This window comes from Megalops cyprinoides, chromosome 3, assembly GCF_013368585.1.
Source record: "Megalops cyprinoides isolate fMegCyp1 chromosome 3, fMegCyp1.pri, whole genome shotgun sequence".
Lineage (NCBI taxonomy): Eukaryota > Metazoa > Chordata > Actinopteri > Elopiformes > Megalopidae > Megalops > Megalops cyprinoides.
Genome location: NC_050585.1, coordinates 45,888,435 through 45,911,167, shown reverse-complemented (window position 1 = coordinate 45,911,167; position 22,733 = coordinate 45,888,435). Strand labels below are relative to the sequence as shown.

The following is a 22,733-nucleotide window of genomic DNA, read 5'->3' as shown; positions in this document are numbered from 1 at the left end:
AAGAATTTGTAGGTGGAATAATTATTCTTTTTGCACACTTTAAAGCTCTGCCAAGTGTCTGGTATAAATCCACCGTCGTGCACAGATGCTTCTTGCCTTATTGCGCGCGCCATAATAGGAGACTAATTGCATAAAAACGTGATAAAAATGCATGGCTATGGGCAAGCGCCTCAGCGAGCGTCCAAGTACTCTCGAATCGGGTTTTCTATGCCGAAGCAATTCCAAAACGGAGGCAATTCTCAGGTCGTCTTGACCCTGAGAATAGAGCCGCGTTGCAGGAGACACTTTTGAGAGAGAGGCTGGTCCTTAAGAGAGCCGTCTGCTAATGCTCAGATTAAACAGAACTGTCTCTCTGGGCTGTTCAACACTTGGATAAAATTACACTTTAATGGAAATCTTCTAATGAAGTGCCTCCATTGTGCTGCGGCGATATGGTGAAAACAGAATTGCTCTGTGGTGAAAATTTAATCAGCAGCCTGATTTGATGGTCTTGTGGACCCTTGTTTTATTATTGTTCCTAAGCAAGTTCTTATTAGTTTTTGTTTTTATTTAATAAGCTCTTACAGTTGGGGAAAAGTGACATCTTGAAGCAGCATGCAGAGGTGCTTGCAGTGTTTGTAAGGTGATATCTTTATTTGTAGTTTTAATCCTCAAGATATTTGTAGCTTTTCCAGTTACATTGCCTTTTAATAAAGACTAATGTGCAAGCAAAGCAAAGGACCTGTCTTGTTCCGTGATTAATTGCCACTAGTTAAAGTAGACAGGATCAGTTGTGTAATATCTTCACGCCAAATTAAGGGTTTTCATATTTGGCATGGTAACCTTTCTCTTGGTTACTTTGCGAAAGTAGATTTGCATACTGATTTGCATGATCGGGGTGGTTGGGGGGGACGGGCGGGCGGGCGCAGAGTATGATATTTAATTCCTGTCACACCTTTTCACTTCAAATTAGCGGATTCAATCCCATAACGGCGCATTTATTGCCAGTGATTTATGGTTCCGCCCAATGAGGAGGCTGCTCTCCCATTCCGGACTGACACCGGCGGCGCAGATCCATTAACACACATCCAATCAAACGGTGGCAGAGGACGGCAGATTTAATGTGCTTTAATTGGAGCTGTCAACCGATCACAGAGTGGGTTGATGACAATTTTTTCATTAGTTGATCCGTCGGTAGATTAATTGGAGGGTTTTTAAAATGTTAGTTACACAAACATGCGCCCCTGTCCAGTTAAATTTGGAAATCTAACTGCCAGTTTGTTAAAGCAGCATTTAGCGTTTAAGTCCAGGAATATTTAGTCAGGTTGTTTGATTCAAAACAGCATTAAAACCTCAGATACAGAACATGAACTACTGCACTGTGAACAGAGGCAGCTAAGAAATTGATAGCCATTTTTTCCCCACATATAAAGAAACACCGATGCTATTAAGCTTGGAAAACTACCATATGCTGATAATCTCTCTCTTATTATCCAAACAAAAATACTTTTCTCTCCTTAGCAAATAGGCTGTGATTGGTTCAGATCAGGGAATTGCTGTTACTGTGTGATTATTCTATCCTTTCTGGGGGTTGTGAAGCCTCATTCTCCCATGACTACTGATAAACATGTCATAGAAGGCAGAAGAGTTGGTCTGTATTCCTCCACTGTCTGAAGACCCTATTAACCTGTTATAGTGACTCCAGTGCTCCAGTGTATAAAGGGGCCGTGTGGCCAAGACATATGGGGTGTATTGGGAGGTGGGGCCACATTGTTGGGGGGGGTGGTTGGATGATTATTTTCGTTCACTCTGGTTTGCCTTGTTCAAGAAAGAGTAAAGACAAAGATACATCTAGTGCATTCTGAAAACTGTTCAAAACAAGAGAACTGTTTAAAATGAGAACAGAAATGATGAGTTTTCAAAACCAGTCCTCTCGACAATATGTGGAGTGATACCATGTACATGGATCAGCATATCCTGACTGTTGTTAATGTGATGCTGAGGGTAGAAGATGTTGCCCAGGTATAAGTCTAAGAATCTCAGCCATTGACTGTAGCAGCAGTTCACCTGCTGTTCACCTGTTCATTCAGTTCATGATGTGCAGGTGCGCTGGTTCTTCCTGCTTATTGCGGGAGAATCTTTCTGCTGCATGGCTGACGCATTCCAGCCCGCTGTGAAATTGACATCCTGACATTCTGAAGTGCCTCTCCTTCTTCCACGGAAACATCATTAGCGCCGTGAAGTGAGAAAAGGGGGGGGGGGGGGGGGTTGGGGGGGCATGAATGACTTGTGTGCTTTCAAAACTGTAACATGCTTTTGGAAGCTCACCTTTTTAAGTTCTCCGCACCATTGAATTTTTTTGTAGTAACTTTGTGTAAATATTCTACATGTGTACAGTAATATTCTCTCTGAAGCCTTTGATTTTTATTTTTATTTTTTTAATTCAAAGTGAGCACACCTTTAGTGTTGCTCATACTCTCAAATCACATTTGGCACAATAAGCCGGGGGGGACCACTTTGAATGCGGTCACTGTGGTTTTCCTGACGGCTGCGAGACCACCTTGGCATTACCTCTGATCGTGACAGGGCTGCATACAACATTCCTGATGATTTTGTCTAATACAGCCTGTTGGAGGTTTTCCTGTGGATCGTTAAAAGGAAAAATAATGGCGGAATATTATGGTGATGGCAATGATGACGTCCCAGCTCTTTCGCTGGGCCTGGTTGGATTTGCGGTGCCCTTTTAGAGGTTATTTACAAGTGGTCCAGCTGTGTCTTTGGAACTTTGGAAGCCTCCCACGGTAATGACTGATTACTCTTATGTCCTTACGCCTCTTGGAGGGAAATGGTTAAGCCAGCTAAAGAGATGCATGGAAAAAGCTGAGGCAGGTGAGCAGTTCACCAGCCTGGTTCGAACTCTTATGAACTCGTGTGCCCTAGCTCCCTGTTGCAAGTTCAGAAAGAACGGTTTTTCCCAAAGATTAAGTATCCTCCTTGAGGTTGCGAATCAGGCGCACGGAAAAGTTGGGTGACAGTCGTACATTTATAAAGCACACTCCCGTTGACTACCGTCCTGGGGGCTGCTGCAAAGGTGATATTTTATTAATGTTGAGTCATTGAGTCATTTTGTGGTGGAGTTTTTCGTTCCTCCAGGGTAGAATATGAGATCGTTCTGTTTTGCTAGTTCATTTATCAGAGAAAGCATTTGAAATGATCCCTCCGGCGCTGGCTTTTCCCTCCTCTGCAATTCATTATTTCGTATTGCTTCCTAGCAGATGTAATTCCGTTGTCCTCTCCCGACTCGACCAAGTCAATTTTCTCCCTCCTTTCGACACAAAATGTGTAACGTGATGCACGGCGGCGGCACACGGTAGGAACGCATCCGGTTTCCGACGGCGACGTTTGGAAATGGGTTTTCCCCCCGCGTTGAAACTTGAGAAGTCTCGCATCCCCGACTAACGGGCGGGCAGACGTCACACCCTCTCCCCTGAAGGGCGCGCCGCGTTTTCATCAGCCCCGACCGCACGCTCCCGGTTCGGCTGTTTCCTCGGATGTTTCCCGGCTCGTGTCAGAATCGATAAGTCTTTAATGTCTTTGAGTGACAGCGCCGCTGTCACTGCCGCTGAGAGCGGGTACGGGAGAGCGTCCCTCAGCTGGCTGTTGGTGGAAATCAGTTTGATGACATTAAAGGCCTGCCGGAATATAATGAAGAGACTGGATATCGGCTTCCCCTCTGGGGACCGATAAGGATTGAGTCTTCGGTAAATGGTTGTCATGGCAGCCGCAAAATCCTAATATTTTTTTTCCCCCCACATTCTAATACTACAGAAATCAAGCCTGTGGATATTTCATTTGCTTTTGATTATGATTTTGATCACGTCTGAGCCCTTGCTACAGCGCAGGATGTTAACCGTAAACCTCTGTACCACGCTCGTTATGTGATTGACAAAAGGGATCACGAGAAAGCGGATTGAATGGGATTCATTAAAACAAACTCCGTATCATGCCCATGTTTTTCAGCCCTCGGTGGTAGCCTGTTGTTCATGTTCCAGCTCATAACTACATTCAAGAAAATGGACTATTCCATAAGAGGTCTAAGTGTAATGCAAACTCCCCCGGTGGGCAGCAGGAGTCAGACTCTGTTCTGTTTGTCAACAGGGATTCGGGTCAGGTAGACACCTCATGATTCAGCAGTTCAAACTGAGAAGAAGGTCGCGGCGACTGTCATTACGCTCTCTGTGTAGGTTTGTAATGACCCGAGTTTAGGAAAAGAATGGAAGACTCCCTCTGGCGAAAAAAAAGGGCCGCTGATGGTGCGTTCTTTTGGAAGATTGCTCGTTTTGAGCCGTAGCTCAAAAACTGTTCCACAGCAGCACGGAAGAAAAAGTAAATATATGGCATCTGGCTGCGTCTAATGGTGTTTTTTTTATTGACTTGTCAGGGCGAGCTTGATGCCGGGGCAAAGAAGATTTATAAACTCAATTAGGGTAAATTGATTTGTTTTTCGCCACCGCGATGGGGCGGAGTGTTTTGAGAGGTGCTGAGATGCATTGAGAAAGCAGCGGTGTGGTGCTCGCTCCAGCTCCCAGCACTCCAGGGAGAGGTGGTGAAATGAAAAAGCTTCGGTTGAGAAATCAGGGCTGAAACGCTGGTGTCCTGGAGCTCAGCCTCTTAAAAATTTTGACTTTCTTAAAGTGACACTATAAGTTCAAAGCATCTTCTTTCTGTTTAGATTTTTAACCTCTTTACAACAGAGTAATGAGGTATCTAGTATTAAGTAGAGAGAACTGCTTAGAGGTCATACCTGGGCGGTGTGGAGTTGCTTTGGAGGTTTACTCTTTACCTGCTGGAAGGTGTGACTGTGAAATGTTTCTGCAAGGGCGTGTCCCAAATACTTCATTATCATTAGCAGACACTCTTATCCAGAGCAACTTAAATACGTTAAATCTGTTTATACAGCTGGATATTTGCTGAGGTCATTGGGAGTTCAGTACCTTGCCCACAAGTACAGCAGCAGTGCCCCAGTGGGGAATCGAACCAGCAACCTTTCGGTTACAAGCCCTGCTCCTTACCATTACATCACACTGTTACCCACAATTCCTCTGACCTGTCCCCCCTCCCTTCTGTCACAGAGCACCTAAAAGCCTCGCTGGAGGAGTACATGGTGCGCATGCCCAAGGTCAGGATTCTGCGCACCAAGAAGAGGGAGGGGCTCATCAGAACCAGGCTGCTGGGGGCGTCTGCCGCCAAGGGAGAAGTCATCACCTTCCTGGACTCTCACTGTGAAGCCAATGTCAACTGGCTGCCTCCTCTCCTGGGTGAGTCCCCCCTCACCCCATTACCCTGCTGTCAGCTTCCCCACACTGCCTCTTCACCTCCAGTACAGGCAGAAGAGGAACACCAGATAAGTGAGGCCCAATCAATTTCCCGAAGATCAGTACTTCCTGCGAAGCCCTTTGTGGGTTCAGAATTGGAATCAGACCTTATTGGCCAAGAATGCCTCTACACATACAAGGATTTTGACAAATCCCAAACAACAGCAGTGTTACAACAAACAACAACAGTAGTGCAGGACAAATACATGGAATAAGTATGGAATGAATGAGGTATATATGAACAGCCAATGAGATATAATGCCAAATGAACATGAGTTAAAGTATACATGAGTGCAGGCTATGGATATGTACAACTATTAATAGTTGTGCATATCCATAGCCTGTACTCAGGTACACTTGATCTCATGCTCATTGTACAATAGCTGTATACAACACAGTGCAATAGCTGTCTATAACTAATTGCTGTACAGACCTACAGCCTGCACTCATGTATACTATGTTTGTATGCTCATGTTTGTGCTCTGGTGCCGCTTCAGCGACTGTATAGCTAAAATGCACCAGTAAAAGGAGAAAGTGGGAATCTGACAGGGCATGTTGTGAAGTGCTGTGAAAATCATGATTCCCTAAAGACTGCTCCCTCACCCCGATCGCACGTCGCCCTCAGACCGGATCGCCCAGAACCGCAAGTCGATAGTGTGCCCGATGATCGACGTGATCGACCACGACAACTTCGGCTACGAGACCCAGGCGGGCGACGCCATGCGGGGGGCCTTCGACTGGGAGATGTACTACAAGCGCATTCCGATTCCCCCGGAGCTGCAGCAGGAGGACCCCAGCGAGCCCTTCGAGTGAGTACCTGCAATAACATCGGTGACAACAGAAGCGATCCTGTCACTATATTTGGCAGCATTTCAATCTGAGCAACATTTTTGTCATTCTGTAACCCTTCCATAAATTTTACGCACTAGTACATTATCAGACATTTGAACTGAAGGAAATGCACTCAAGCACAGTTATCATTTTGGAAGGACCATAGGGAGGACCCCGAATGTCTTTTGTTGACAGAGGTGACGCTGTCTTGGTCCGAAGGGTTTTCAGGTCTGACCTCGGGATAATGAATTCTGCACCCTTCCGAGGCAAGACAATGCTTTTATGTACTTCAGGCTTGTGTGGGCACTCACTCGTAGATCAATACAGCGGAGTAGGTCGCCCACTCTGCAGTTCTAATTAAAAAGAAATTGTGACTTGGAATATTCATGGATGATTATGCAAAAATTTTTCAGGACAGAAAGATGTAAATCTGGGGCGGGGTGCAGGGAGTGGGGGGGGGGGTGGGGGGGGGAGGCAGAATTATCATAAGGAATAGCTGAGGATGAGCGGACGTTTTTGGGAAGTGTTTTACATAAGATGTCACTTTGTCTCCACAGCTACCTTCCTTATCTTTCTGGTGCAGCGAGTGGGTTCACAGCTGTTGAATGCCAAAGAGTTTGCTCTTTTTATCCTCCAAAGCAGATGTAATTCTGCATGCCAGACTGAAATCATTTGTCCTTGCGGAACTTCAATGTTACCCACCACCATTAGAATTCATAGCTTCCTCCGGATCCACATGTTTTCCTGCCTGTTGACCCCTTTAGGTAGCCCCGGCTGTTAATTGATCACCAAAATGGAGTAAAGAAATGCAACGAGAGATGATACTCGCTAGAGAAAGTCAAATGTTCAACTCTGCCTTTTTTTTATTCGAGCCGATTTGCTAGTACAGTTGCCATGGCAGCTGATGCAAAAAAAAAAAGGGACCCTTACACTTGCCTGTTCAGCATGGCCTTTAATACAGGAAAGCCTGGTGCAGGAGATGGTATCTCATTAGAATCCGCTGCCCGTTTAATTGTCTCTCATTGTTCTACAGACAGGGATTCCACACAGTGAGGATGTTTCAGTAATAAGATGCCACCCAACGCCGGCCTTTGGCTTAGCGTTGAGAGCAGTGCTGCTCACTGCAACATCCTTCAGTTCCCCTGTTTGCAGGGTGTAATATACAAGCCCCGTTAATTAACGCTGCCACTGATTTATCCCTTTCCCATTAACGACTCCGAAGGTCTCAGGTCTCGCGTTCGACCGCCCTGAGCCGCACCGGCTGCCCTTCAAGTGCAGGGCTGAAAATCCATGAAATCTTCATTTAGGGATGAGCCTGCTGACTTACTCCGTGCCACTTCAGGGACTTTACAACTTATCTGAAGTGCAATTATTTGTTCAGTTAATTGGAGCGTCAAAGTAATATTACTTATACAAGTCAGGTTTTACAATATCATTCAGGGGTTTAATTGCAGTACAGTTCTTATTGGAACCTAGAGGCGATGCATAGCCGTGCAAACCTAGCTCCAAATTGATTATCCTCTTTCAGTAATAAAGCCACTGCTTCTCACCGACAGTCAATAAAGATAACCATAAAGCTGTAGCTACGCATGCTGAATACAGAATTTGCACATTTGTGTTACGAGTTAAATGTGTTCTATGGCCTGTCTGGTAAATCGGTTCACTAATAAAACTGGCTGATAAACAGCTTTTTAATACCAAGAATCATTTGTCATGGTCCAGCTCTGACTGATAATTATTTCCTCTGTCTCGTGCCAATTGGCCTGTTTTTACTGCCATTTATTGCACAAACTATTTATTTCCATTTTATTTGGGTCTGTCTGCACTTCCTTGTTGAAGTATCCTATTTTCTATTTTTTTACTTCTACTATATTTTGTATCCCTTTTTTGTGGACAGTGGAGCGTTTTAACTGGTCTGGTGCTTCAGTCTAATGACAATGTTGTAACCTACTGTCCAGACCTTTTTTGTTTGATTTTTGTTTTGTTTTGTTTGTACATTCTTGTTAAGTTTTTAATTTGCTTTCTAGGTCTCCGGTGATGGCTGGTGGACTCTTTGCTGTAGACAGGAAGTGGTTCTGGGAGCTGGGAGGATATGACACGGGCCTGGAGATCTGGGGAGGAGAGCAATACGAGATCTCCTTCAAGGTAGGACTCCGGCAAGAGCAGAGAGACAGAGCTGAAGACATTAGGGGACCCAGCTATATGACTGAGAGCTCACGATGTTGCTACGTTTTGGTGAGACAAGCTGGCAATCTTCAATGTTGATGCCAACCTGCATTTTATTTTGATCACCAAAAGCCGTATATCGTGACTGAGAAAGCAAATTTAACATCACCCTATATGTTTTGGTTTATTTTAAGCATTGCGGTGATGTTATTTTAAGCATTGCATTACTGCACAAGACCACTGAGAGGGTGATGTGGTGTAGAGAGGAATCAGGCCTCCATCACATCCAGAAACATTTTAAATTATGTTTCAGCAAGAATTAGCATATTAAAAAGCTGTTTATCATGCATATTCGAATTTTCCATACAAAAGCACCCCTCCAACCCCATGCACACGCACATACACACACACAGTTATCCATTTCTCCATTATTTAAGTGCCAATGAAAATGGAAGATTGGCAAATGGCAATTAATGATAGCAAACACTACCTGCCAGGCACCCTCAATTGCTCCACATCCAGCCCTTAATAGTCGTGGACCCTAATAAGGTGTGGAATAATGCATTGCCTAGTAATATGTAAGTTTTCCTAAATTACTATAATGCATTGAAGCCTCTCTTCTTTATTAAATGGGGGGACTCTGTTCTGCATTCTGCATTTTGATAAATGGATTCGCAGAATGACAAGCAGTTATTAGGAGGTCATCCACGCCCTCATCCACTGCTAAAACCTCTATCTCTCAGCAACTTGCATCCTTGTCCACAGCTAAGAAAGCAGTGAGGTTTAAGGTTGACCCTCTGTAACCTCTCTGTCCTTGTGAGCTTCTGTGCTTCCGTCACAGAAGTGGTTTCCTATCTCCTTTCCTATCTAAAAAAGAAATGTCATTTGTGTCATAGTTTCATCAAATCACATTTCCACTGGTCCTCGGAGACATCACTATGTGAGCTTTCAGATAACAAGGTCAAAGGGCAAGCCCACAGAAGTCCCTAATTGACTGCTGATTTCCAATGTCCAAACATGTCAGGTTTTTCATTGAATGTGATGAAACTTAAATGTCACCCTAACTGCTCCAGCACACACAATCTCTTCTCAGGTCACATGGTCAGAAAGGCTGCAAATTTGCTTCTGATTTCTGGTCTCTATGTCAGCCAGTTATGTATGGATGTTTTTGAAGATTGGCTCAAAGGTTTTCCTTGCTATTGCAAAGAACACCATTGATTTTCAGGTCACAAGGTTTAAAAATCAAGGTCAGACAGGCTTCTAAAAGTTTTTGTTTTTGCTAACTTTGCCCGTTAATTATATGTGGGTACTGAATTAAATATAATGACTATTCTTCTATCTATGGATTTCCAGGTCACAATATCTAAAGTAAAGGTCACAGAGGTTCCTCATATATTTTATTACTAACTCATCCACCTTTCTATGAGTTTAAATTCAATTTACACAAAATTGCTCCCTATACCTCCACCGTTCAACAGATTAGTGTCAAATGTCACAGACCCTGTTGATATACAGTGCCTTGAAAAAGTATTCAGCCCCCGATACTGTTTTCACAGTTTATTGCCTCAGATTCCAAATTTGAAATAAATTAAAATTAAATAAATTAAAATAAATTAATTAATTTTTTTCCAGCTGGTCTGCACAGTATTGTACACGATGACAAATCAAAAGAAACATTCAAAACCTTTAAAAATTTTAGAAAAAAGTAAAACTTTGAGATTTAAAAAGTATTCATACCCTTCATAATTATAAACCTTGCTCAGGTGCAAGATATTGTTAATGGTCTCCACCTGCGTAGGAAATTAGTGCATCACCTGTTTTGAATTACTTCACGAGTACACAATACCTTCCTTCTCTATAATGTCAAACAGTCTGGTTGGATTTTCCATTGAACAAACCAAAATGAAGGGAAAAGAGCATTCAAAACAAGTGAGGGATATAATTGTGGAAAAGCACAAATCTGGGGAAGGATACAAGAATATTTCAAGGGCACTGAACACACCCTGGAGCTCAGTGCAGTCCATCATACAGAAGTGGAAGAAATATGGAACTACAGCCACACTGCCTAGAGCATGCCGTCCCCCTAAACTTAGTCACAAAACAAGAATGGCACTTGTCAGAGAGGCTACTGTGATACCAACTGTCACTCTAACCGAGCTACAGAAGTCAGTTGCTGCAACTGAAAATTACGTCCATGGATCAGCAATCTCTGAGCTATTCACAAAAAGAGCCTTTAACGAAGAGTGGCAAGGAAGAAGCCCTTGCTTGAAAAAAACACAGGCTTGCCCGTAATGACTTTGCAAAATGTCATGTGGAAGATACTACAAAGATAAGGCAGAAGGTCTTGTGGTTTGATGAGGCTGAAGTGGAACTTTTTGGTTCAAACACAAAGCGGTGTGTGGCTAATATTGCTCCATGTTGCACAAAATGTAGAGAGACTGAAAGACTGATGGCTGTAATAGCTGCAAAAGTTGGTTCAACCAAGTACTAAAGAGTGGGGATGAATACTTATTAATTGTTGACATTTCAGTTCTTGATTTTTTATTCTTTAATGGTTTATAATTTAATTTCTTCTTTATAATTTAATTGGTTATTAATTTTATTTTATTTTTTATTTTTTGGGTTGCACTGTTGAAGGGTTGAGTGATTCACAATTATTGGTAGGACCGGTAATTGTTGCCTGTGTAGATTTAGCAAGCTACTCAACAAGGTGATGAAGTCCATGTTCAAATTGATTTTCCCTGTGATCATCCAAAGACCATGTAAAGATATGCCATGTATACCATTTGGTATTGATTTTGGGAAAATGGGAATGTGCATTAAGCCTGCTTTTCAAACGTGGAAAAAAAATAAATACAATAGCAATTTGAGTGTGGCCTTAAAGATATAAAAAGGCTACTTAGTGTTCTATACATGAGGCCTTCACTGTTGTTACATGTTAGTAATGGAAGAGGCTAAAAAAAAGTACCAGGAAGCTTTGAGCCCTCATGTTCCACCTGTGAGCACAAGCTACTCTGCGTGGTTAATGCTGAACAGCTGCAGGTATTCGCAGCTAACACTATTGATTTTTGATAGCTACGGGGCTAATTGTGGAGCACCACAGCCAGTTCTCCTCCATGAATTTGCGTGACGGCTTGTCAATTACTGCCTGTAGAGGAGAGTGATGCAAATAGCACCCCTGCAGTGCATTTTTCCTCCTTATTCTCAAAGTATCTGCAAGTAGTTCAATGAAGTATGGAATAGGAAAGTCAAGGAGTATAGCATTTTTGCTTTTATTGTTATTCTTACCAGGCCAAATTCTTGATTTGGATGCTCCTGTGGTTATCTGGCCAGTATTAATGTTGAGCCTGCCAGTGTTTTTTTGCTGTTTTATAAAGGAATTGCATGGTCTGGTCAGTACAAATGAAGTCAGTTGGAAACTGGTTGGAATCAGTGGGACTTGTTTCATTAAGAATAAACAATACATACCCAGTGTACATGCTGGTGACGGCGGTGGCAGGGTCAGCAGAGTTCACATTTCCACATTTGCATAATTCTGTGACTGTGGATTTCAGCCACAAGCCTGCCTCACTGTTCCTTTTGATTTCATTTTAATTAGATCTGAACTGTACTGTCATACTGTAAAGAATGTGGTCATTCTTTGCAAAAAATAACCCAGGAAAAAAAAAAAAAACAAAAAGCTTTACAAAGAGCAGCAGTCAAATGTGGTTTTTTGGAGGATACCCTATGCAGTTGTTCGTTTAGAGTTACGTTGTTTTCAGAGGCAAGGGAATTTGTATGGTTTGTTATTCCCACTGGGGAAAATAAAACCGTCATCGATTGGAAGGCACCCCCCCCCCCCCCCCAGCCCCATGCCTAATCTCATTTCAGAAGCGAGGTGAAATGCCTGTGGGAGCCTGCATGCTGCGCGCGGAGGCGTTGGGGGGGGGGGGAGGCCCGCGTGGGGACAGGACGGCGTGGAGGTGTAGCGTGAGTGTATAAATAAGCCCCAGGCTCTGACTGAACTGGCTCAGCCGCCTCCCGAAGGCGCCCGCAAGCTGCTGCCGGCCAGCAGAGCAGACTGGCAGTGTCACGACAGACTGTGGCCCGGCACGCCTGTCCCCTCCTGTCTGTGAGCTGTTCGCCGCAGAGGGTGAAGTTATTGCATTACATTTACATTACATTACATTATTGGCATTTAGCAGACGCTCTTATCCAGAGCAACTTGCGTAGGTTGCAGTTTTTTTACAATGTTATCCTTTTATACAGCCTGATATTTACTGAGGCAACTGTGGGTTTAGTACCTTGTCCAAGGGTACAGCAACAGTGCCCCTGTAGGGAATCGAACCAGCAACCTTTTGGCTGTGAGTCCTGCTCCTTAACCACTATGCTACACTGCCATGTATTGCGCTAGGCAGTAGATCGTCATGACGAAGGGATGCATTTCAGAGGCCTTCTGTTAAGACCAGAGTAAGTTAGCCCCTTACGGCCCAGTCATGCTTGTCTGGCTGAATTGTAGTAATAATACCCATGCCATGCCTGTTTGGGTGAGCTGCAGTGTAGTAATGAAGTCAGTGCCATTCACACAGCTGTGTCTGTCTGAACTAAAGTAGTGAAGCCATTCTCATCCAAGCCAGCCTGTCTGATGAACTGTAGCAGTGGAATCAGTGTTGCTTCAAAGCAGGCATGCCTGTCTGTCTGATCTGTAGCAGTAAAGCCACTGTCATTCAGTGTAAAATTTTCGGTAATGGGACTTGCAGAACCTAAATTAATAGCAATCATAGACATTATGCTTAGTGCACCCTCTTTGTAATGAGTGTGTGATGCACAATGGTGCTAGATAATGTTACAACGTCGCACAGCCATTGCAAAGTTTCAGGAACCGTGGTATTTCATCTGTGTGCCGTAACTGTTCCCTGCGTACCATTTATACCTTGTCAAATGGTATTAACAATAAGTCAAATTATGTTAGCAATGATTCTGCCTGTTTTTTTCTGACATATTTTAATATTTTGGTAATGGGGAAGATTTGAACCGTGACAGTATGCCTTGCAGCTACATTTTTTTTTTTTTTTTCCAATTGATTATTTGGAGGATCTCAAATTTAACTCGCAGAGCTACTGTGGACTGCAGTTCTGCCCAGAGTGCATTAGGTATTGAATTCCTTTGCCAGTCCACCTCTCTGGGACAGGGCTGGGAATCAAGTGCCTCCAGTCACTGCCATTTCCCCTCAGCCCCAGCGTCTGCATTCTGATAGCGAAAGTGCTCTACAGCTGGAAAATGAGTCACGCTCTACCAGCCGTGCCTGTGTGTGTGAACCGCGGTGGTGAAGTTCGATATCGGTCTGCCGGCCGTGCCTGCCTGTCCGAAATATTTCAGTCAAGTCAGTATCGCTCCCCCGGCCATGCGTGTCTGTCTGAACTGTGGTGGTGAAGTCAGCGTTGCTCTCCCGGTCATGCATGTCTGCCTAATCTATGGCTGTGAAGCTGGTGCTGCTCTCCTTGCTCTGAATGACCTGTAGACCAGAGAAACCAGTCTCTCTCTCCTTGCTATGCCTATGTGAATGACCTATAAGCCAGTGAAATCAGTCTCACTGTCAGTTCTTCGGCCCCCTAGCTGTTTGTGTTTCTCCCTGTCTGTCAGTGTCGTCCATGTGCTTTTGTTTACAGATCCCATGTGTTCCTGCCCTGCCCCGCTCTCCGCCTTGTCCCCACCCACCTGATTTGCTGATCGTCTCCACCTGCCTGCCTGCCCACCTGCATTCCATCTCCTCTTTGGCTCAGCCTTTATATACCCTGCTTGTCTCTGTCTCGTTGTATTTGTTCCTGTGCTGACTTCCGCCTGACATCCAACTGACATCCGTCCCTGCCTGCCGCCCTGCCTTGGTTCCCTGTTCTGCCTGCCTGCTCCTGTTTTTCGATTCCTGCTCCTCGTTTATTCTGCCTCGGACTGGCTCTCTGGTTTTTGACCCCGCCTGTTCTACCTTTCGTACCTGCCCGGCGAGTTTCCCCTTCCAATAAAACCTCCTGGAACTTGAGTATGCCTGGTCTGCATGTGAGTCTGTGCCTGTGCCCTGACACTCACACTCCTAGCAGGGCCTGTCTGAATGACCTGTATAGTAGAAAAGCCAATCTCGCACTACCAGCAGATCCTGTCTTAATGACTTGTAAACCAGAGAGGTCAGTCTCTCTCTCCTTGCTGTGCCTATCTGAATGACCTCCAGACCAGTGAAATCAGTCTCACTGTCCTAACATTACCTGTCTGAATCACCTCACCTAGCCCTGCCTTTCTGAATGACCTGCTGAGCAGCGAATCAGAGCCTCCGCCTCTGCACTGCCCAGAGCTATACAGATCTGTGGGCACACGCAAGTTATGATGTATTTTTTATGTTATTGGTCATTCTGTGAGAGCTGAGGCCACCCAGATCCCAGCCTGCGTTAAACATTGATGAGGCAGAACCGTATTTACATACCGAGAGATGTATTCATTCAAACTGGATTATGAAAAAAAAATGTTTGTGGTTTTTATTTTCTGTTTCTCCAAACACAAATGCCCGCTCGCGTCCAGCGTCTCCCACACAGGCAGTGAAAGTTCATCCGCCACGCCGTCGTGTCCCGGCGCTTCGCCGGAACATTGGGCGTGACCTACTGGCTGTGCGTGTCGGAGGCGACCGCGCATTTGCAGCTTAAGGTTCCCTGTCATAGCACGCCAGACGCGAAGTAGCGGCGAGCGCGAGGAGACTGACTCGGGGCCTCACGCTCTCGTTATTTCGAGAAGCAATTAGGCAGATGAATGACAGCGGCAGGTTTTCGCGAGGCTGTTCGTTTCATCGGAACAGTCGGGGGTTCCCCTAAGGCCCCCCCAGCGTGCCGCAGATTTCTGTATCGCCCGCACGCGGTCAGGTGCCACCTCGATCGCAGCTGTTGCGCTCTCGCTGATTTATTTCATCTCCGGGTCCGCGGCACTCCGGAGTGCTGCTTAATTGCCCGGCGCCGCGTGTCAGAGCTGCGGCCTCGTGCAGTACACCGCTGCACCCCCTGCCCACCGCGCCCGTCTCGACACCCCCCCACACACACACACACACACACACACACACACACACACAAACACACACACCTTGCTGTTCGGGGAATAACCCACACTGTCAGCGTGCTGCGCGTCTCAGGGCCGTTTCCAGCGCCATGCCTCACTGTGAGGGGTTTGTCACGCTATGTCTCGTTTTTAAAGGTTCTACACGCGCTGGCGCTCCCTCTGCACTGCGTCTCACTCCCTGTCCCCCGCAGGTGTGGATGTGCGGGGGCCGCATGGAGGACATCCCCTGCTCCCGGGTGGGGCACATCTACAGGAAGTACGTCCCCTACAAGGTCCCTGGAGGCGTCAGCTTGGCGAGGGTGAGTTCCACATTCGCTTCCCCCCGCATGTGTTCGGCTCTGCCTGCCCTCGCTGAAGGCACACCTTTTCATTCCTGCAGTCTTAAATGAGTACAACGTGTGCTCCCCTTGGCAAGCATCATCCATTGATTGCTGCAGGTGTAGCACAGAATATACAATGGGCTTGCAGTGCGCCTGCTACTGTGGGTGGATTTTGCTTTAACTTTCCTCGGAACCTCTGCCTTACCAAGAGGTTAGAATCAAGGCAAACTGAAATACCCTGGAAGTCTGACAGGTCTCTACTCCCATTCCCCAACCCACCCCCCACCCCCCATACAATGGCGTGATGGGATCAATATCTTTGCCGTGAACCGTTTGGAGAGATTGAAGAACACATTGAGTGTGTCTCTCCGCTCCACAGAGACAAACAGAAAGGCTCTTCAGTCTCTTGAACTGAGGCGAACCCGGTGGAAATGTCTTGCTGGGCATTATGTTTGAACAGCTTGAGAATTTTAAAGCAACCTCGGGGAGTGGGAAAGAAAAAGAATACAGTCCTTGCTGGGTTCTCCTCTTTCAATCACAAAGGTTTCGGTCGCCGCTCGTCCTTACAAACAACTGTCGATTGATTTGCTCCTTTAAAAACCACACCGGATAAGTGACCATGATTGGGAATTCACTTTATTGATTCGGAGCTAGTACACATCTTTGTGGCAGTGAACCTGTTTTTCAGAAATTAAGTTTGGCGATTCTAGTCTGTTTATGCTCATTTTCTGTATAGGAATTATAATTTGATAAATTTATAACATAAGCCAGTCTTTATCTAAACCCTGTCCAAATCTTTGGTTGGGTGAGAAATCCTTGGTTGTTCCCTGTGTATAAGTGTTTGTCTCTAACATTTGCATCTTGGATTTATCCTAACAGTTAAGGTCTGCCACTATAAATTATAATCTATCATCCATATAACAATCTTTAATTCTTTTGTGAATGGAAGGAATGTTACTGACTGGTAATTAAATAAACTGGTAATTTTTCAGGTATATCCTCCAGTACAATTCTTAAATATCAATAGAAGCTCTTACTACATAAAATGTAGTATGATTAAGACAATGGCATTTTGATCTAAAGGCTTATGTTTAAATGGTTGAAATTTATTTGTTAGACATCAACTTCACTATTTATATTTGACTATGTATGAATTTCTTTCCAAAAAAATGTATTTTAAAAAAATTGACTTCTTTGAAGAATCTAAAATATGAGTTTTACTTCGGTTAACACTTTTATGGTCACTGCATAGTTCCATTTGTGTTGTTTCATAGTTTTGATGTCTTTACTAGTATTCTAAAACGTTGAAAATAGAGGGGTTTTTCTTTATTTTTACTTTGAGTTGGCATGTCCAAACTTTTGACTGGTACTGTAACACTATGTAATAGCTCCTAAGCATCAAAAAAAAAAATTGTATAGTCACTGTGTCCCAAAGTTCCATCATCTGAGTTTACCAGGGCGATTATTTCCTAGCCTGCAGCTTGGATTTTTACAGATTGCCACCCCCCCCCCCTTCCCCAAACTTTCCACCACTGCCTCTACCTCCTGCAGGCATGCTTCTCTCCTGGTCTCCCATCATGTTCTAAATTTGTTTGCTTCCAGATGAGTTGATGAATCAATTTACCCACACCATGCATGGTGCCAGTCCATTCATCTCTTTCTACTCAGTGGTGTTACACTTAACAGCCAGAACCAAAACAGGCCTCAGCGAAACCTTTTCCGCAGAGAACCTGAAAGGGGATTGGCCGAGGCTAATGCCGTGTGCTCGGAAAGCGCAGAACCCTGCAGGTGTCTGTTGCCGTGGCAGCGGTTGACGAGCGTGTCGTTTGCACGCCCGCAGAACCTGAAGCGCGTGGCGGAGGTGTGGATGGACGAGTACGCGGAGTACATCTACCAGCGCCGGCCCGAGTACAGGCACCTGTCCGCCGGGGACGTGACCACCCAGAAGGAGCTGAGGAACTCCCTCAACTGCAAGAGCTTCAAGTGGTTCATGACCGAGGTGGCGTGGGACCTGCCCAAACACTACCCCCCCGTGGAGCCCCCCGCCGCAGCCTGGGGAGAGGTGAGCTTCTCCATCCCTCCCGATCCCGCCCACAGGGTCAGCGGTCATCAAACAACCCCTTTTCATCAGATTTAAAATGGCAGTATGTACCCATAATTTCCTCCACCTCCTCACACTTGTGTCCCCTTTTCTGCGACCCGCATTCTAAAGTCGTAATTACATACATTACAAAGTTGGAGAGGTGACTTTTCTCGAAAGCAGGACCACTTACATTACACATCATTATCTCAGAATCAAGATTCTCCAGGTTCATTTCTGCATGATTACAGCGTTGGTGCTGCAGAACTACTCTCCTTTCTGACACCTGCTGGCATCTCTGACACTGAGCTGTTCCGCTTCCAGCTACGTGGGCAAATATGTAAAAGTGAATCCATGCATCTGATTAAGTTATAAATGGCCTACCTGTCAGCCCAGTCTTCTTACCCATAGTGCATACATTTCTTTCTGTTGCTTTCGATCTCCCATAATTTTCTTGAGTTTGGCTATATAGAGGGCTGTAAGGGTTCTTGTGAGAGTTTAATTGGTTGTTCGAACCGGGGACAGTTGATTACTACAAGGCTGCATCCCAAAGCCGCATGGTCCGTAATGCCTGTGCTCCTCTGTGATCTCAGATCAGTGCTCAGCACGTATTGCTGTGTGTTCCTTGGCCACCACTGTTCTGAGACCACGGGAGGATATGTTTTTCAGGATGCAGCCCAAGACCTGACCTCAGGGAGTCAGGAACTCAGTGTAGTGTCTTATCCAAAACACAGTATTTTCTACCACACAATATTACCATCACTACATTTGGGAATTATTTTGTATTTGTTCCAAAGAGAAGAGTGCCCCCCACTGGCTTAGTGATGCAACTTTTGGCAATAATCTGGTTTCTCATAGTCTCTCATGTAAATACTAACCAAGCCCAGCACTGGTTTGCTTCATCCGTTTGGCAAGAGTGTTCATATTGTAACAGTTGATGTTGCTATGTAACAACACCTGTTTTCTGTTTTCTAATCACAAGGGTGGCTTTGTAGACCAAAGAATTTTTTTCTTCTTGCAAGTGTGATTGGCCGATTGTCCGTGGCAAAACTCCATGCAGAGGAAGTGGTTTGCAACAAGCCAGATGACGCGTGCCAAAGTGTGATGCTCAAACAGTGAAAACCTGTTAGAGAATCTGTAGTCCTTTCCTGAGACCAGATTTTTAAACTACTCTCACAGTGATGAAAGCTGACATGGATTCTGCAATTCAGGATGGGCATCGTAGAACATGCTGCTCTTATTAAAATAAAGTATAAAACATTCCTGTTCTAGCCTTACATTGTGTGTGAAAAGACCTGCTGTAGATGTGCTGCTTCACAGTTGTGGGTAAACACATCATTTAGATAAAGATTTCCTAAAATGTTTTTGCTAACACACACTAGGTTTGGTCGATATGGACCAACAATCATATCTCTGTATTTTTAGGCTGAATGGCGATACACAGTATATATCTCGGTATTTTCTACAAAGTGGGCTAAATGTTCAGTTGTAAGTCAAAGCCACATGTGAGATGTCACAAGCGCTTTTATTAAAACAGACTGTAATCAAAATAAAATGCAAAGACAGGGTTTTCTTCCCTGTTTGAAAATATACAGCTGCTAAACATGTAAATGAGAAATTATACAAAATATATAGCCTATATTAAATAAAAATAGGCCTATCTCTGAGAATACTCCTTCAGTTGTTTTCAACAACAACAACAGACTGATTAAAATAGAGTACCATTACAGATTTTCCTCTCCTTCTTCACAAAACACACAGCTGTGCAAATAACAATAAAAATAATAACAGAACAAAAATAACAACAGGCCTCCCCTGTTTGAAAATATACAGCTGCACAATATATCAACATGTAAATGAAAAAATATATAAAATAGTTTGTATTAAATAAAAATAGGTTTATGTTGGTAGCATTTTCTGATAAGGTAATTCAGACTAATTCAGGTAAATCAGAACATTCTATAGTTATATCCTGGTAGTCTTTTCTGATCAGGTTAGAATATCAAAATATGCTACTTACAGTGTTACATTGGTATTGATTAGTGTGTGTTGATGGACAAACTAGACTACAAATTTACATGTCAGCATGTAAACTAGACTGTCAAAATACATAAAGTTTATGTGATGGATACATTGTAAGTAGGCTATGCCTTTGCCGGGGTTTGCGCTGAGAGTGTGAGAGAGGAGAGACGTAAACACTGGCAGGGCTTTACGGAAGAAACAAGTTATGTAACGCAACAGCAAACTATATTGATATAAACGGTATTGTCTTATCCTATATCTCGTTTAAAAATATATCAATATACCTTAAAACCTAAAAGTAGATATACCGCCCAGCCCTAATGCACTCCTCTGTGAGGTGATGAATTATGTTCCACAAATTCTGTCAAAGAGATGCTGGACTGGTACTCAATTAGTATTAGTGGTCTTTCGAGTAAATCACGGCCTATTTCTAACAAATCTAAATCTCACTTTGTGTTTCAGCTTCGCAACGTGGGCAGTGGCTTGTGCATGGAGAGCAAGCACTTCGCCTCAGGGTCGCCCATTCGGGTGGAAACCTGCCTTAAGGGGCGGGGTGAGACAGGCTGGAGTCATGGACAGGTAAGGGGGGGAGCCTAGCACTCGCTCTTACATACTGTCACAGACTCACTATGACTGTGACTCATTCTGTCCGAGTCATAACTGTCAGTCTCAGTGTATTCAATCTGAGAATTTAAAACACTATCAGGTTATTGACCCAGACGGAAAGGCTTGACAGCTTACTGGTACTGGTTTACATTTAGTAGATGCTCTTATTTAGGGTGACTTATAGTACATGAGATGACAGTGGATGAAGCATCAAAAAAACATGAAACAAATAGCGTCTGAATGAATCTGAATGGATAAAAACACAACGCTTGCATTTTAAATGGAGAAGCTGCCAGAATGCAAGAAATTGTATGTCATTTCATATTATTGCCTGAAAAGGCAGGAAATCATGGGTTATTGGAAGAAAGTTATTGTTTTTGTAATGCAGACAATGTCAATGATTATAAGGATAAATCTCACAGATTCATTTTCTTTTTTGTGCCTGTAGTGGCCCATGGTTGGCATAAGCAATGTGGACATTGCTCAGTGGCAATTTCCTCTTACCAGGGATACCCCCACCCCCACCCCAAAGGCCACCACTCCCAGTCATTCCCCTTATGTTACTCATGATGTCACTGGAGTAGTGTGGTGAGTTTGACCTGTTTGTGTGCGCCACCGCCAGGTCTTTACGCTGGGCTGGAGGGAGGACATCCGTGTGGGCGACCCCATGCACACCAAGAAGGTGTGCTTCGACGCCATCTCCCACAACAGCCCCGTCACCCTGTACGACTGCCACGGCATGAGGGGCAACCAACTGTGGAAGTACAGAAGGGTGAGGCCCCGCCTGGACCCGGGCGCCGCCATCTGCCGCGCCGCACATGCCCTGTGACAGAGCGTCTCGCGTCAGATGGGGATGAAAGCGGTCTTTGCATGCCGCGGCGGGAGAATGAGGACAGGCTGACTGCGGATCTCATCCGCGTATCTGCTCCAGCACTCTGCAGCTGAGCGGTCTAAATATGTATATGAATGCGGTCACGACTGTGATGGCGTTCATAAGGGCTATGTTGATCAGCAGTTATTCTTCTGAAGGCTCGTTCTGCAGCCTCATAAACAACATTAGAGAACAGTAAACAGGAGAATACAGGTTTTCCCAGATGGAGTCATTTACATTTTCTGCCCCTTTGAGTAAGATGCCTTTCTGAGTGGCCTCGGGCTAGATTTCATTGAGAATAGAGTTAGCCTGGTAATAAAACCTCTGTGGAGATGTTTCGGCCCGTGAATTCAGGCCAGCTTAACCTCTAACGAAAAATTTAAATGGAAATTTAATTTTAGGGAAAATGAAAAATATATTTCCTCTGGTCCTCTCCTGCTCTATCTTCACCCCCCCCCCTCCCCCTCTCTCCCTCTCTCCTCCTTTCTCTCTTTCTCCCTCCTTTTTTCTCTGCAGGATAAGAGTATATATCACCCCGTCAGTAATAGTTGCATGGACAGCAGCGCTACAGAGAAGAGGGTGTTCATGAACACCTGTGACCCCAGCTCCCCGGGCCAGCAGTGGACGTTCGAGAAAACCAACAGCACCGTGCTGGAGCAGTTCAACCGCAGCAACAACTGAGACCAAGCAGAGCACTGTGTACCTGGGATTGCAGAGTTTGTGATCAAGGGGGAGGGGGGGGGGGCACAGGCTGAGGACATTCTAGAGTTTTCTATTGACTAAGTACTGAGAAAGGGACAGAGCCTGGGTGTGATCGGGCAAGCCAGTCTAGGTGTATCCGAGAGACTATCGAGCGACACGCTTTAGCGGACAGGGCTGCGTCAGAGGAGCGGCGGCTTCGTCCGTCAGCGGGATTAGATCCGTCACACGCCGTGGCGGGCTTCCGTGTTTTCCCCTGCAGACTGCCCGGTTTTCGCGTCCGGCCCCCGCGGTTCCCGGCAGGTCGCCGGTGCCGTCACCTACACGTCCATCCTGGATTACGCGCGCCGGAAAGAGACCCGGGCCGGCTCCCTCACGACGCCGCAGCCCCTCCTGTGACCGCGAAAGTCCCTCTGAAGGAAACCAGCTGGCCACCCGTGTGATGTCCACTCGTATGCCTCCGCACGAGGCCCCGACTTTCGCTAATCCTCCTCTGACTTGCTGCTGAACAGCTTTCAATAAACAGAGCTATGAAGACATGCCGGGCAGCAGCCTCACTAAAATATAGATGTATTAGAAAACTACTTTGGGCTCTTTTCTTATTTATGTTTGGCTCTAGATTATTAAAAAAAAAAAAAACAACGATCTAAATAAAAATTGAATCCCAAGCCTCTCAGTCCATTCTGACTGTCGATCTCAAGTTGGGCTAGTCG

At 45.0% G+C, this 22,733-nt stretch overlaps 1 protein-coding gene across 1 annotated transcript in view; it reads left to right on the top strand.

Annotated features, from left to right (window-relative positions):
* The window catches only part of galnt10 (UDP-N-acetyl-alpha-D-galactosamine:polypeptide N-acetylgalactosaminyltransferase 10 (GalNAc-T10)), a 55,254-nt gene extending 33,201 nt beyond the window's left edge, over positions 1 to 22,053 (top strand). The window contains exons 5-12 of the mRNA XM_036525245.1: positions 5,112 to 5,297; positions 5,980 to 6,163; positions 8,213 to 8,330; positions 15,614 to 15,721; positions 17,583 to 17,804; positions 20,307 to 20,423; positions 21,073 to 21,222; positions 21,838 to 22,053. Of these exons, the coding sequence (XP_036381138.1) occupies positions 5,112 to 5,297; positions 5,980 to 6,163; positions 8,213 to 8,330; positions 15,614 to 15,721; positions 17,583 to 17,804; positions 20,307 to 20,423; positions 21,073 to 21,222; positions 21,838 to 22,002 (1,250 nt within the window). The 3' untranslated portion in view covers positions 22,003 to 22,053. The remainder of the gene's footprint in view (positions 1 to 5,111; positions 5,298 to 5,979; positions 6,164 to 8,212; positions 8,331 to 15,613; positions 15,722 to 17,582; positions 17,805 to 20,306; positions 20,424 to 21,072; positions 21,223 to 21,837) is intronic.
* Positions 22,054 to 22,733: the final 680 nt, after the last annotated feature.